This window comes from Vitis vinifera, chromosome 5 (assembly GCF_030704535.1).
Source record: "Vitis vinifera cultivar Pinot Noir 40024 chromosome 5, ASM3070453v1".
Classification (NCBI taxonomy): Eukaryota; Viridiplantae; Streptophyta; class Magnoliopsida; order Vitales; family Vitaceae; genus Vitis; species Vitis vinifera.
The window spans coordinates 23,753,515-23,765,611 of NC_081809.1; the positions used below are offsets into that span (position 1 = coordinate 23,753,515).

General features: G+C 38.9%; 1 protein-coding gene across 1 annotated transcript; it reads right to left on the reverse strand.

Annotated features, from left to right (window-relative positions):
- Positions 1 to 159: 159 nt before the first annotated feature.
- On the reverse strand, positions 160 to 12,048 carry LOC100252610 (gamma-secretase subunit APH1-like). Its single transcript, XM_002264270.4, has 6 exons — positions 11,783 to 12,048; positions 10,383 to 10,538; positions 8,981 to 9,066; positions 7,393 to 7,518; positions 6,992 to 7,119; positions 160 to 572 (listed from the first exon to the last, which is right to left on the reverse strand). Exons 1-6 carry the CDS (start codon positions 11,893 to 11,895, stop codon positions 432 to 434), a joined length of 750 nt encoding a protein of 249 aa, XP_002264306.1. The 5' UTR covers positions 11,896 to 12,048; the 3' UTR covers positions 160 to 431.
- Between the last annotated feature and the right edge of the window lie 49 nt (positions 12,049 to 12,097).

Below are 12,097 nucleotides of genomic sequence, written 5' to 3' on the forward strand. Positions count from 1 at the left end.
GGAAAGCTGGGTGGGTTTGTTTGATTCAACTGTATCTGAGCATTCATACAGCAAGATCATCTCCAGATTGGTCAGCAGATTTCCATTCTCTTAGGCCTAATCAGTCCTATTAACACGGCAAAGCAATTGTTCAGAGGGGTCCATGAAGAAGGGCACAAGTGAAGAACATCAATATCAGATGGATCAAATGCCTTGGCAAGTCATATTAAGAGTATTTGATGCATAAAAAAAGATACAAAAAGAAATCTATAACTACTTGATCCAGAGTTAAGAGAAGAATTCCTGGATATGGTTATGAATTTTAACATGATCACATTACTTATTCCAGCTGTAGAAGCATCCAAGTGCTTTTTTGAATGATCCTACTTCCACACATACATGAGGGAACTGCACGAAACCGGTGCAGTAGACTTTACAGGAGTGACTGGCAACTATGAACTGCGTTCTCTGCTTTGGGTTTCTGTTAATCTTCTCCATACCATCTTCCCACAGTGCATCATGGTCAATACTGCCAAGAAATAGAGAAGAGGAATCCCAATGACGCAACCCCCAGATGCAAGATTGATCAATGTCTGAGAAGGCAAGACACGAGCGATAAGAGCAGTGATTAATGAATGTACGAGAAGGGAAGCACAGAAGTAAATGAAAGCACTTAAATGCAGGAGGAACAATCAACTCAGAGAGCACTATGATAACATGTCTCGAATTTAATTAGAAGTCCCTGAGTTTGGTATACATGTAATCTGAATCTGAATCATGACATTCAATAATCATTTGGAAATCTGAATTAATTTGAAGAATTCTATTATAATTAAAGAAACCACCTTTTTTATAGGCAAATAGAAAATATAATCATAGAATGGCGCTATCAAAGAGAGGGTGGCCCCAATGTACACCAGTAGTATACAAAATACTTAAAAAAAATACAGAAAAGCTACTGAACAAGATAGCTCACAAAACAACCCATCCATTGACAGTTTAGGCTATAAAAAAAATCCAACATTGTGGCAATCTCCATCCCATTGCATCCTGAGACCACTCCAACAAGGATTTCAAAAAAGCTTCCTTCAGACTTTGATTTGGCATCTCTTACTCACACAATATCCTTCTATTACACTCTTTCTAAATTCACCAAAATAAACACAAGGGAACCATGTGCCAGACCTTCCTAGCCTTTTCTCTCCATCCCCTTAGCCTTCCACACTAGGAGAAGGTTTTTCACTAATGTCTGGAAAACACCCATTTCAACCCGAAGATTGCTAAGGTAAGATTCCACAGCTTTTTAGTCCTGTTACAGTAAATTAAAATATGACTTTGTGTTAAATCGCTGTTTTTGCAAAGGCTACATCTATTAACATCGTCCACCTTCTTCTCACAAGGATATCTATGATTGGGATTGTCCCCCAAACAGCTTCCCATGCATCATTAAAGAAACCACTTAACTTCAATGCATCATTTTATTCTTGCTTCTTTTCCAGTAACTCCTTATATTCTTAACGTGTTAGTATCATTAAACCAGTTTATGATTTTTTTTTATTTCTGAACTCACAGCCCAGCAGCCATACCTGCAACTATAATCTGCTGCTAATGCAGATACCTGCAGCCTAATTATCATCACCAACTTCATGAAAAACCAGAGGTAAGAGCCTTTTTGTTAACACTGCCACATAACCAACAAGTGAGCGCTTCACAAACACAATATCTCTTCTGAGCTTTAACAGTGACATAAGAAGCACAATACCATGGCATCACTCTCTCATATGGTTGAAAGAATACAAGTAGTGTCTTTCATCCATGTCCAATGCTGAGAGAGTCAATGCTGTGAGAGTCTTTCTTTTCTTTCACTCAATGATCACCAACTCTCATGCTTTAGAAAATTTGAACACATGCAAGCATATTAGTGCATTTCAAAACCCAGTTTGGAAAGCTTAATCTTCAGGCCTCGTTGGAGGTTCTTTGAAAAACAACCATTAGGCCATCTAACAGATCACATAAAACAGTAAGATATATGAATGCAGTGAAGAAAAACGTTTCTTCTATATATCCATCATGGTCTGCACAGGGCTACTTGAAATACAAAAGAGTTGAGAAAAAATTGAAAAATAAGGAAAGAACATCCCCAGCCTAATTGCAATCCTAATTTCTAGAAATTAGACAATTATATAGATAGCTATTACATGTACATACAAGACTAATTATAGAAAGAAGTGTGTAATTGGACCCTATCTTTTGATGAATAAACAGCAATATATCAAAAATAAAAGGCACATAAAGGAAGTGCCCCAAAGTACACGGGAGGTATACAAAGGAGGCTAAAGAACGCCTCAAAACAGGGGATCAACAAAAAACAGCACCCCCTCAATTAGAGCTCAACCAATCTACAAAATCAACAATAGAAGTGGAATTGGAGACTAAAAACCCCTTAGCCCACGCCCACAAATTACAAAGGAAAAGATTTACACCCTTGAACCAAATGACCCTCATTTTCAAAAGCCCTATTGTTTCTTTCCTTCCAAACTATCCAAAAGGCATAAGGGGGCTGATAGCCACACTTTCTTCCTCTTCTTTCCCACACAAGACCCAAGCCACCCCAATAACGCCTCTCTAACTGAGGATGGAAGCACCCACGACACCCCAAACAAAGAAAACAAGTTCCATAAGCTCCTTGCCAACTCACAATGCAAGAGAATGTGATCAATAGACTCTTCCTTTGAAGACACAAGTAACATCCGTTAGCCAAAGGTCATCCTCTCCTCTGAATCAAATCCAAGGTTAAGACCTTTTTCCACGTAGCCTTCTATTCTAAGCAAAAAAACTCACCCACGACAGCATCCAAGAGTTCCAAATTACTCTTGCAGGAAAATCCCCTTGTCTTTCCAGTTCCAAAGCCTTAAAGAAAGACTTGACAAAAAATCTACCATCCTGTGACGTTGTCCAAACTACTTGATCTTCCACATCACTACACACCCTCCTCCCTTGCAGTCTCAAGAGTAAACGCTCCACATTGAACACCTCCCAATCGTTAAGTCGCCTAGAGAACCGAGGAACCCACACTCCCCCTCCAGAGTGGCTCCACACATCCTCCACCCAAACCTCCTTAGACAAGGAAATAGCAAATAAGGAGGGAAAAGAAGTACACAAAGGATTGTCTCCACACCACCTATCCTTCCAAAATCTAACCCTCCTCCCATTCCCCACAAAATAAACCTTATTGATGCCCATCGCATCCCAATCTCTCTTGATGGCTTTCCACAAACCAACCCCAAAACTTCCTCTCACTTCACAAGACCACCGTCCGCCCTCTTCTTCCCCATACTTCCCACAGATAACTTGCCTCCACAAAGCCTCCCTCTCCACCACAAAACGCCAACTCCATTTGCATAGAAGAGCCTTAGCCAACAACACCAAATTCCTCACACCCAAACCACCTTTTTCTTTTTTCTTTTTTTTATTTGAACAAATAATAGACCAATATACTAAATAGAGCTTCCTCTCAAGGACCCCACCTCCCCATAGAAAATCCCTTTGGATCCGCTCCAACCTCATTCTCACTCTTCTTTGCATATAGAATAGGGATATACAATAGATAGGCATATTGGACAAAGTGCTCTAGATCAAGGTAAGCCTACCCCCTTTGGAAATATACTGTCTTTCCAAATTGAAAAATCTTTTCCTCAACCTCTCCTCTACACCATCCCTAACTGCCACATCCTTGAAACGAGCACCCAAAGGAAGACCTAAGTAAGAAGACGGGAGCGTGCTAAACTTGCAACCAAACTCATGAGTCAACTCCTCTACATTCTCCACTCTCCCCACCGGAATGAGCTCACTTTTGTCCAAATTTACCCTCAACCTCGACATGGCTTCAAACCATAAAAGAAGCCAACTCAAGTAGATCATCTGATCTAGAGAAGGCTCGCAGAAGACTAAGGTATCATCTACGAACAACAAGTGAGAGATCTCCCACTCCCGCCCCTACGAAAAACAGCAGGGAGTGCTCAATTGGCAAAAAGGACTATTTGGAGGAGGAAAGTGGGCTTAGAGGAGGAAAGTGGGCCTATGTGGGAAAGCCCATCGTCGTTGTGAAAGGCCCACAAGGTGAGTGGGTTGGATGTTGGAGAAGATGGTGGATTAGGCTAGGCCCAGGGGTGTGGCCTTTTCTTTAATAGGGAGGAGAATTTTGTGGGGGTGGTTAGCCCTTTAGGGCTTCTCGTTGGGGGAGATCATGCTACAGAGACTTTCCAGTCGAAGATGATCGCATCACCTTCATCTTGGATTTCTATCACCGACGAGGCTCTCCAGGCTGAAGCGACAAGGTGCACCTCTTATTCCTCTTCTTCTTTGGTGCTTTAGGGGGTGCAGGAGTTCTCTTCTTCTTCTCCTTCTTATCGGAAAAGGGTTTTGAAAGGGGATTGCAATTTTGTTTGTGGCTTGGATGTGGAGATTGTTGAAGCGGATGCAAGTCTTCGTCCTCTAAATGTGATTTTGGCTTATGGGAGTTCTGTTGTGATCTCTTCTAGGGAGGAAAGGGCTTTGGTTGTGGTAGAGGAGGCGAGCCTGGAGAAAAGGGACAATACAATGGGGTGGCTTGAGTGTGGAGCAGAGTCAACTGAGTGGAAATCAAGTTGTCTTGCCTAGTCTAGTGACTTTCTAGGCATGCCAACTATAGAATTTGAGGAGGAAATTCTAGCTTTGCTCAAGAAATGGAAAATTGAGGAAAAATCAAAAGGCTCAGTGGTTTGGGTCTAAAAGGGCAAAGGTTGAATCCTCAAGGTTTGAAAAGGAACTTAGAAGGTTGAAGTGTTCCATTAACTTTAAAGGCTTAGGCTGTGGAAGAGTTCTCTCCTGAGAGAACGAGGGTTTAGTTTATGTGGGTAAATGAATCTAAGAATTCTCTCTTAGAATGTGAGAGGGGTAAATGATGGTGACAAAAGAAATATCAAAAAATCCGTGATCAAGGGGATTTGGTTTGTCTTCAAGAAACTAAGTTCCAAAGTTTATCGAGGAGTTTGGTTCAGTCTTTGGGGGTAGGCAGGTTCTCAGAGTGGGGTGCTCTTAATTCTTGGGGTATGGCCCCCGGGGGGGATTGTAGTCTTTTGGGATAGTAGGGTGTTAGCTTACTGGAATGGAAATTGGAGACTTTTCGATTTCTTGTCGATTTAAGAATGTGGAGGATGGTTTCTATTGGGTTTTTACACGATGTATGGCCCTTCTGTTGGGAGGCTTAGAGAAGAATTATGGGAGGAGTTAGGGACTATGAAGGGTTTAGGAGGATATTTTAATGTTGTCAGATTCTTGAGAGAACGGAACAGAGACTCAAGACCATCTTCAGCAATGAGAAGATTCTCGGAGGTCATTAAGGAATTGGAATTGTGGGATCTCCCTCTACAAGGGGGTTCTTTCACATGGAGGGGTGGATTGAATAGATTTCTAGTTTTCGGGGATTGGGAATGCTATTTCAATGGGGCAGTTCAATGTCTTCTTCCCAGACCCGTTTTTTACCACTGCCCAAATCTTGTTGGACGGTGGAGGCGTGAGGAAAGGACCTTCCCCATTCAGATTCGAGAATATGTAATTGAAGGAAGATGGTTTTAAGGATTTTCTATGGAGTTGGTGGATGGGTTTCCAGTTCAGAGGGTCTTTCAATTTCATCCTGTCCAAAAAACTAAAAGCACTTTAGGCTAGCTTAAAGACTTGAAACAAAGAAGTGTTTGGAAATACCTCTGCTAGAAAGGAGTCAACCTTGAAGCATTTGGTGTTTTGGGATTCTGTACAAGACAGGGCATTGTCTGCAAAAGAACAAAGTCTCAGGAAGCAGGCTTTGAAGTACAAGAAGTGAGTGTTGATGGAAGAGACCTTTTGGAGGCAAAAATCTAGGGAGATATGGTTGAGGGAGGGAGATAGAAATGCCAACTTTTTTCACAAAATGGCTACTGCTCATAAGAGAGGTAACTCTACAGTGAAGATCAAGATACATGGGACTTGGGCAACAAAAGAGAGAGACATCAAAGATAGGGTGGTTCAGGTTTTCCACTCTCTTTTGTCTGATTCAGAGGAGTGGAGGCCCAAATGCAACAAGCTGCAGGTTGGGGTCCTTGGAGGTGAAGATGCAGCATTGTTAGAGGTCCCTTTTTCTGAGGAAGAGGTTTTTGGTGTTCTTTGGGACCTCAATGGTGATAAAGCTCCTGGTCCTGATGACTTCTCAATGGTGCTTTGGTAGTTCAACTGCAGTTTTCTGAAGAAGTAATGGGGTTCTCTAAGGATTTTCATGAACATGGCAGGTTTGTGAAGAGCATTAATGCCTCTTTTCTGGTTTTAATTCCTAAGAAAGGGGGAGCTGAAGATCTCAAGGACTTTAGGCCTATAAACTTGGTGGGTAGCCTTTACAAGTTGTTAGCAAAGGTGCTAACTAATAGGCTTAAGAAGGTGATGGGAAAAGCAGTTTCCAAGTCCCAAAATGCTTTTGTGCAGGGGAGGCAAATCCTGGATGCCTCGTTGATTGCTAATGAGTCTATTGATTCAATGCAGAAAGGCGGGGGTGGCGGCATCCTTTGCAAGCTAGATATTGAGAAGGCGTAAGACCATGTAAACTGAAGTACACTTCTTTGGTTGCTGGAAAGGATGGGTTTCGGACCTATTAATTCACAAATCTTCCAACAATATACAAACAAGAAAGTGAAACCTTTCTAAAGGAAGTTAAAATGAATAGGTTTTAAAAACAACACAAATGTCATTGTAACAACTAATGATATCCAAACCACTAATGTTTGATAGCATTTCAACACCAAATGAGACATTAACAGCTATTTTCCTTTTCTGGGTTTCTCAACTTCTGGGTCTTGTAGATATTTGAGATTGTACACTACGCCTGATCATAGGTTGCTCAGACAATGCAGGAACAGACTAATTTGCATACCCATTTTGCCAATTACAGATTAGACTTCAGAACTTACAAAATACAAAATTACAGAGTAAAAGCATGTATACTTACCACCATTCCTGCAACCATATGAACTACAGGAACAAAAAGCTGGTCCACCTTGTTCCCTTCTGCATATCCGTTAAACGCAATGACCATCGAGAATGTGTGGATTGTGACAAATGCAAGAGCGATAAGTGCTGCCAGGCAAAAATGGTTAGACAAAGAATCTTCTGACCAGGCTAATTGTCCAAATACTTGCCAACAACAGGCAATTTACCATGAATATTTACTTATACAAAGCTCTTAAAATATTGGACATATTCACGAAAATTCTTTAGCCTACCCTAATCCACAGATTCCATCAAATAAAATAGAATAGGTTGGTATGAACAAATATGCTTTAAACATTTAAGTTAAATAATATTCAGATAAATAGGTCTACCAAAACCTTGTAAGAAAGATTGACTCACCAGAAATAAGAAAAAATGGTATCCGGGAGCACCTATCAACAAAAAACGTTGCTCGCCCAAATGCAGGTGTCAAGAGGCTAAGACAGAAAAAGACAGCATGGGCACCGCCATGGCCCAAACCACCGGCTGTATGCAATTGATTTGAAATGAAAAAGATACACAACTTGGATTAGAGAACAATATGTTTAAGACATAAGGTACAGAATTATAATTTTCCATGTTAATCTTCATGAAAACCCACAGCATGCAATGCCACTTTCTGCCACTACTACATAATTTATCACAGAGGAATAAGAAAGTTGATAGCTTTGCTACAAATCCCGAGCAAACTATCTGTGACATAAACATGGTTTCAAAGCCGAGTTGGAAAGTAATGTTCAGTAAGACATGATTGCACTCCAACCCAAGGCTGATAGGACCAAAAACATGAAATAAATTGCATTCATAGTGAATTACCCAAGAAGGTCAAACTTGATTGTCAAAGATTCACTAGGATGGACTGATTGGGAGCTGGATTTCCACCCCTCCATAGAGTGTAGAGTACAGTAGTCAAAGGCTAGTTTTCACATTAACAGGCAATGATTGCTAAATCAAGGTGATAGCTTTGTAATATTCAAAGAGTATGGATGACGATGATGAAAACCAGTTAAAAGCTTTGTAATATTCAAAGAGTATGGATGACAATGATGAAAACCAGTTAACTTCAATATAAGGTCTTCTTTGTGGCTCCTCTAACCATCTGAATCCTGAGTCAGGCAACTGCTCTCTGCAAAAAGCACAGTTGCTTCTTCCCTCAGTTTTTTTCCTCGACAGACTCTGATGACAACACAGTTTAAGCAATAAAAGATATTCAACTGCTGAGCACCAATCCCCCACTTCTCTCTCTCTGTTTTAAAAACTACCTCGACCCTTTTGCTCTTTGCTCTTCCTTTTATCACCTTCAACTTGAATCGAATTACTTCTAAAGAGCAAGGCTTGTATATTGCTATCCAGTGCACATGTCTAGACTAGTTTGGACAATCCAGTCTCATCTTTTACTCAATTGTACCATATGTATTCTCCTACAACTGTATTCATTCCTTACATCTTTTTCTTCTTTTGCCACTTATCCATCTGAACCACCTCATTTCAGCTGCACGCATTTTTGGACATGTTCTCACTGTCCAAGAAATTAGTGCAGCTGAATTGGAGGTGCTAGTAAGGATGGGTACAGAAAAAAAAAATACTATAATTGTTTTATGACACAATCATTCTATGACCTCCTCGGGCATGGTCAGAATTACCACCACCCCATGATTTTACATGTTTAACTATTAACTACTTCAGTGCTTTGTTGTAAACAGAGAGATAGGTTACAATGAGATAAGAAGTAGGAAACCATAAAAAAATATTTGAGCCATCAGGAGGTTATGAATTAAATCTTAAAGAAGTCAGCAACCAATAATGATGATTAGATAGCATTGGCTGAAATACAGGCAAAACCATTACAAGATCAATTTTATAGCACACTTTAAATTTAAATGGGTCACCATGAGCCTGTTTGGGTATGGCACATGAGAATGAATGTAAAAGCTTCTTCAAAGCTTACCCAGAGCAATTTGCATCTTATCTGTCAGAAATAAGCGAGGCTTTGAGACCCTATCAGCAAAAGCATCCAATATATCTTCCAACCTCCTAAAATAAATCCCCCAAAAGAAATGTTATGAGAAGCAAAATAACTTTTATAATAATATAGTTTCTTTATCATAAGATGTTCCAAGGAAATTATCCTTTGCTGACATTAGCATCAAGCTTTCCCTACCAAAAGTCAAATTCAAAAGAGTACTAAAATTAAAGAACTACAGGAACTGTCATGCAAAAAGCGGAATATTCTTCCTATTAAATGGACCGTGACATCTTCATCACATAAAAAGAATTGTAAGCCTGCATAGATGGAAGGTAAGGTTGGAACCAACAGTGTTAGTTACGAATTGGAGGTTTTTAGTGACGATCAAGTTGATTTGGGTAAAAGAAATCTAGAAGAAAGTTTCCATGTAATAAAAGTTGCAGGAAAAAAAAGATTTAAAAGATTTAGCAAAATGACTATTACTAGGTCAGATGTGAGAGGATGCAAATTAATGATGCATAATTGAAATCAAATGTTAACATGAAGTTGAATGCTTCCTTGGCATCCTTGATGAAATTGCAGCGATCGTAACATTCGGTCAAGATGTACCTTAAATAGTCATATGACAAAAAACGCGGTCATTCTAATCAATTCCATAACATTTACACTTGGAAATCAAGTAAAATGCAGGTGAATAGAAGGGGGATACAGTCCATCAGCATGCTGAAAGTTTCACAATCAAAAACATCATTGTTTACTAGTCCAGCATACTTATAAAAATAACCAGTTACTGAAATTCTCAGAAACTCCCAAAATAACACCTGATTTTTCATCAAGAATATGGAATCTGAATTCATTTCATAAGAATCAAAGATTCAGAAGTTCTTTGCTGAGAAAATGGTAATTCCAAATCGATTTGCAAAGTTCATAAAGCTATCTCATTAATACAGTGACTATATATGCTTCCTTTTTTTCTAACACACTGCTATTCTCACTCCCAAATTCAATCTTGCACAAAATTCTAGAATCTCGTAATTATTTCTTCAAGAAACTCCCAGATTCTGAATTTTGCTTCGGTACCAAAGATTTCCCAGATCCTGAATCACTTCACATACTCCAGAGAATATTCAGACCATAAAACATCCAAGATGCACAGTAAAAGAATATTCACCATGATTGATAAACAAGGGTTATTGGAAGAGACATTTCACACCCAATAAGTACAATGGATAAAAAGTAGTCAAGAAAAGTGCATCCGACATTAAGAGGAGTGCAATTCAAGGTTTAAGTCATCTTATAGGGGTAATGTTTCGCTTGGAATAACAATCACATGGCATAGAAACATATAAGTGACTTTGAAGGAAATACCACGACCTCAACATACTTGTACACTTTCCAGAAAAGAATCCGGAGCCCTTCTTGAAAAGCAATGGATGTGATTATAAGAATTGCATATGGCCACCATGCTGTTGTTTTCAAAGGAAGAAAAGCCCTCCATACTCCAGATAGAACGATCAGACTAATGAGCCACAACAGTGTGCTACATTGCATTCATTAAGAAAACCCATGAGAACCAATAAAATATGGAATATAGCAAAATTTGAAATCTTCACTTTTTCAACATGAGTCATTTTGACTGGCTTTAAAGATTTTAGACAAAAACTAATGTGAGCCCACATAATAAAAATCAATACTCATCCAACAGGAACAATTTTCACACAGTCCACGTGATAACAATTCATACAAAAGTTCACCTAAATTAAGAATAAATAAATAAAAAGCTTTTCTGAGTTTTTGAACAACTTGAAGTTTTTCCCCAATGTGATCAAGTAATGCCAATGGAAACACAATGCTCCTTTACAGCTGAGAAACTGAAGAGGAGAAAAAGAAAAAGAGATAGAAAGATTGAATTATTACATTTTTCATTGCTTTGATTTCCAACAAAACATGGCAAAAAAAAAAAAATGATAATAATAACAAACAAGTCTTGTATGTTATTTGTTCGACTTAAGTGGAAAGCTTCAGTTCTCAGGAACTAAATATCAAAAGGTGAAAAACTTCACATTTCTTTTCCTTCTCTTCACTTCAGTTTCTCAACAATACAACAAACCATTGAAAAAAAAAAAAAAAGTCATTGCTCTCTACTGTTTAGCAAAGCATGATGGTCAACAAAGTTCTCTCAAGTACAGGTTGAACAATAACGAAAACAATTACATATTTCCTTTCTTCTCATTATCAGCTAAGCTTTCAATACAATCCATTACCCCCTTTTGTTTGGTTTCTGAGAAAACTAAATCAAAAACCAGAAAACAAAGTTATAATCAAATAGTTGTATTAGGGCTAGTTCAGTCCAAATCTCGGATCACAAAGAATTCGAAAAGATTCAAATTTATTTTCCTCTATAAAAATTTTCCAACCAACCAAACAGACCATATGAAACCAAACAACATACCATTTATTTCCTCTAATATCCAGCAATGAACAAAATTAAACGCATAAACTTCACATTTCGCTTAAATGAGAAAAACCCACGTCCCTTTGAGCAAAATTCCGCTTGGCTGCGAGAAAATTGCAGAAAATAAAAGAAAACATTTGAACTATTTCTTCTCTAGTTTTTTGGCTTCCAAAAGTAGAACCCAAACCCAGTACTCCTATTGAGCTCAATCAAAATGGAGGTTTTTCCATTCTCTGTCACAACCAAGGAAACTTTCTTACAAAATACTTTTACTTTCTCATCTCCCCTAACATTTCCCTGGAAAACATTCAGCAATAAAGTTGAAGTACCTTGAGAGAACGGTGAGGATCAAAAAGGGCTTTTTGGAGATGACAGAGACGAAGAGGGAGAAGGAAGGCCCTAGGGCAATCAAGGCGTAGCCGATCCCTGCTGTGACTGTCATGTGGATTTTCTCAGGGGTGGGAAAACTGGAGGTGATTTTCCCACCAATCAAACACCGAAAATGGAAACTTTTATATGAACTCTCCTTGGATCACTGCTTTGATAAAAGCGTAAGGGTTTGGGTCAACCCACAAGTCACGTGACTCAGCGCATTCAAAATAGAGTTCTCATTTATAAAAAATAAATAAATAAAAATAAAAAAT

What these genes read in the sequence shown, in the direction of transcription:
- LOC100252610 (XM_002264270.4), bottom strand. Translation starts at nt 11,895, where the DNA reads ATGACAGTCACAGCAGGGATCGGCTACGCCTTGATTGCCCTAGGGCCT. An exon ending in ATCCTCACCGTTCTCTCAAG is followed by an intron (nt 10,539 to 11,782) that starts GTACTTCAACTT and finishes AATGCAATGTAG; the next exon opens with CACACTGTTGTGGCTCATTA. An exon ending in CTTTTCTGGAAAGTGTACAA is followed by an intron (nt 9,067 to 10,382) that starts GTATGTTGAGGT and finishes GATTTATTTTAG; the next exon opens with GAGGTTGGAAGATATATTGG.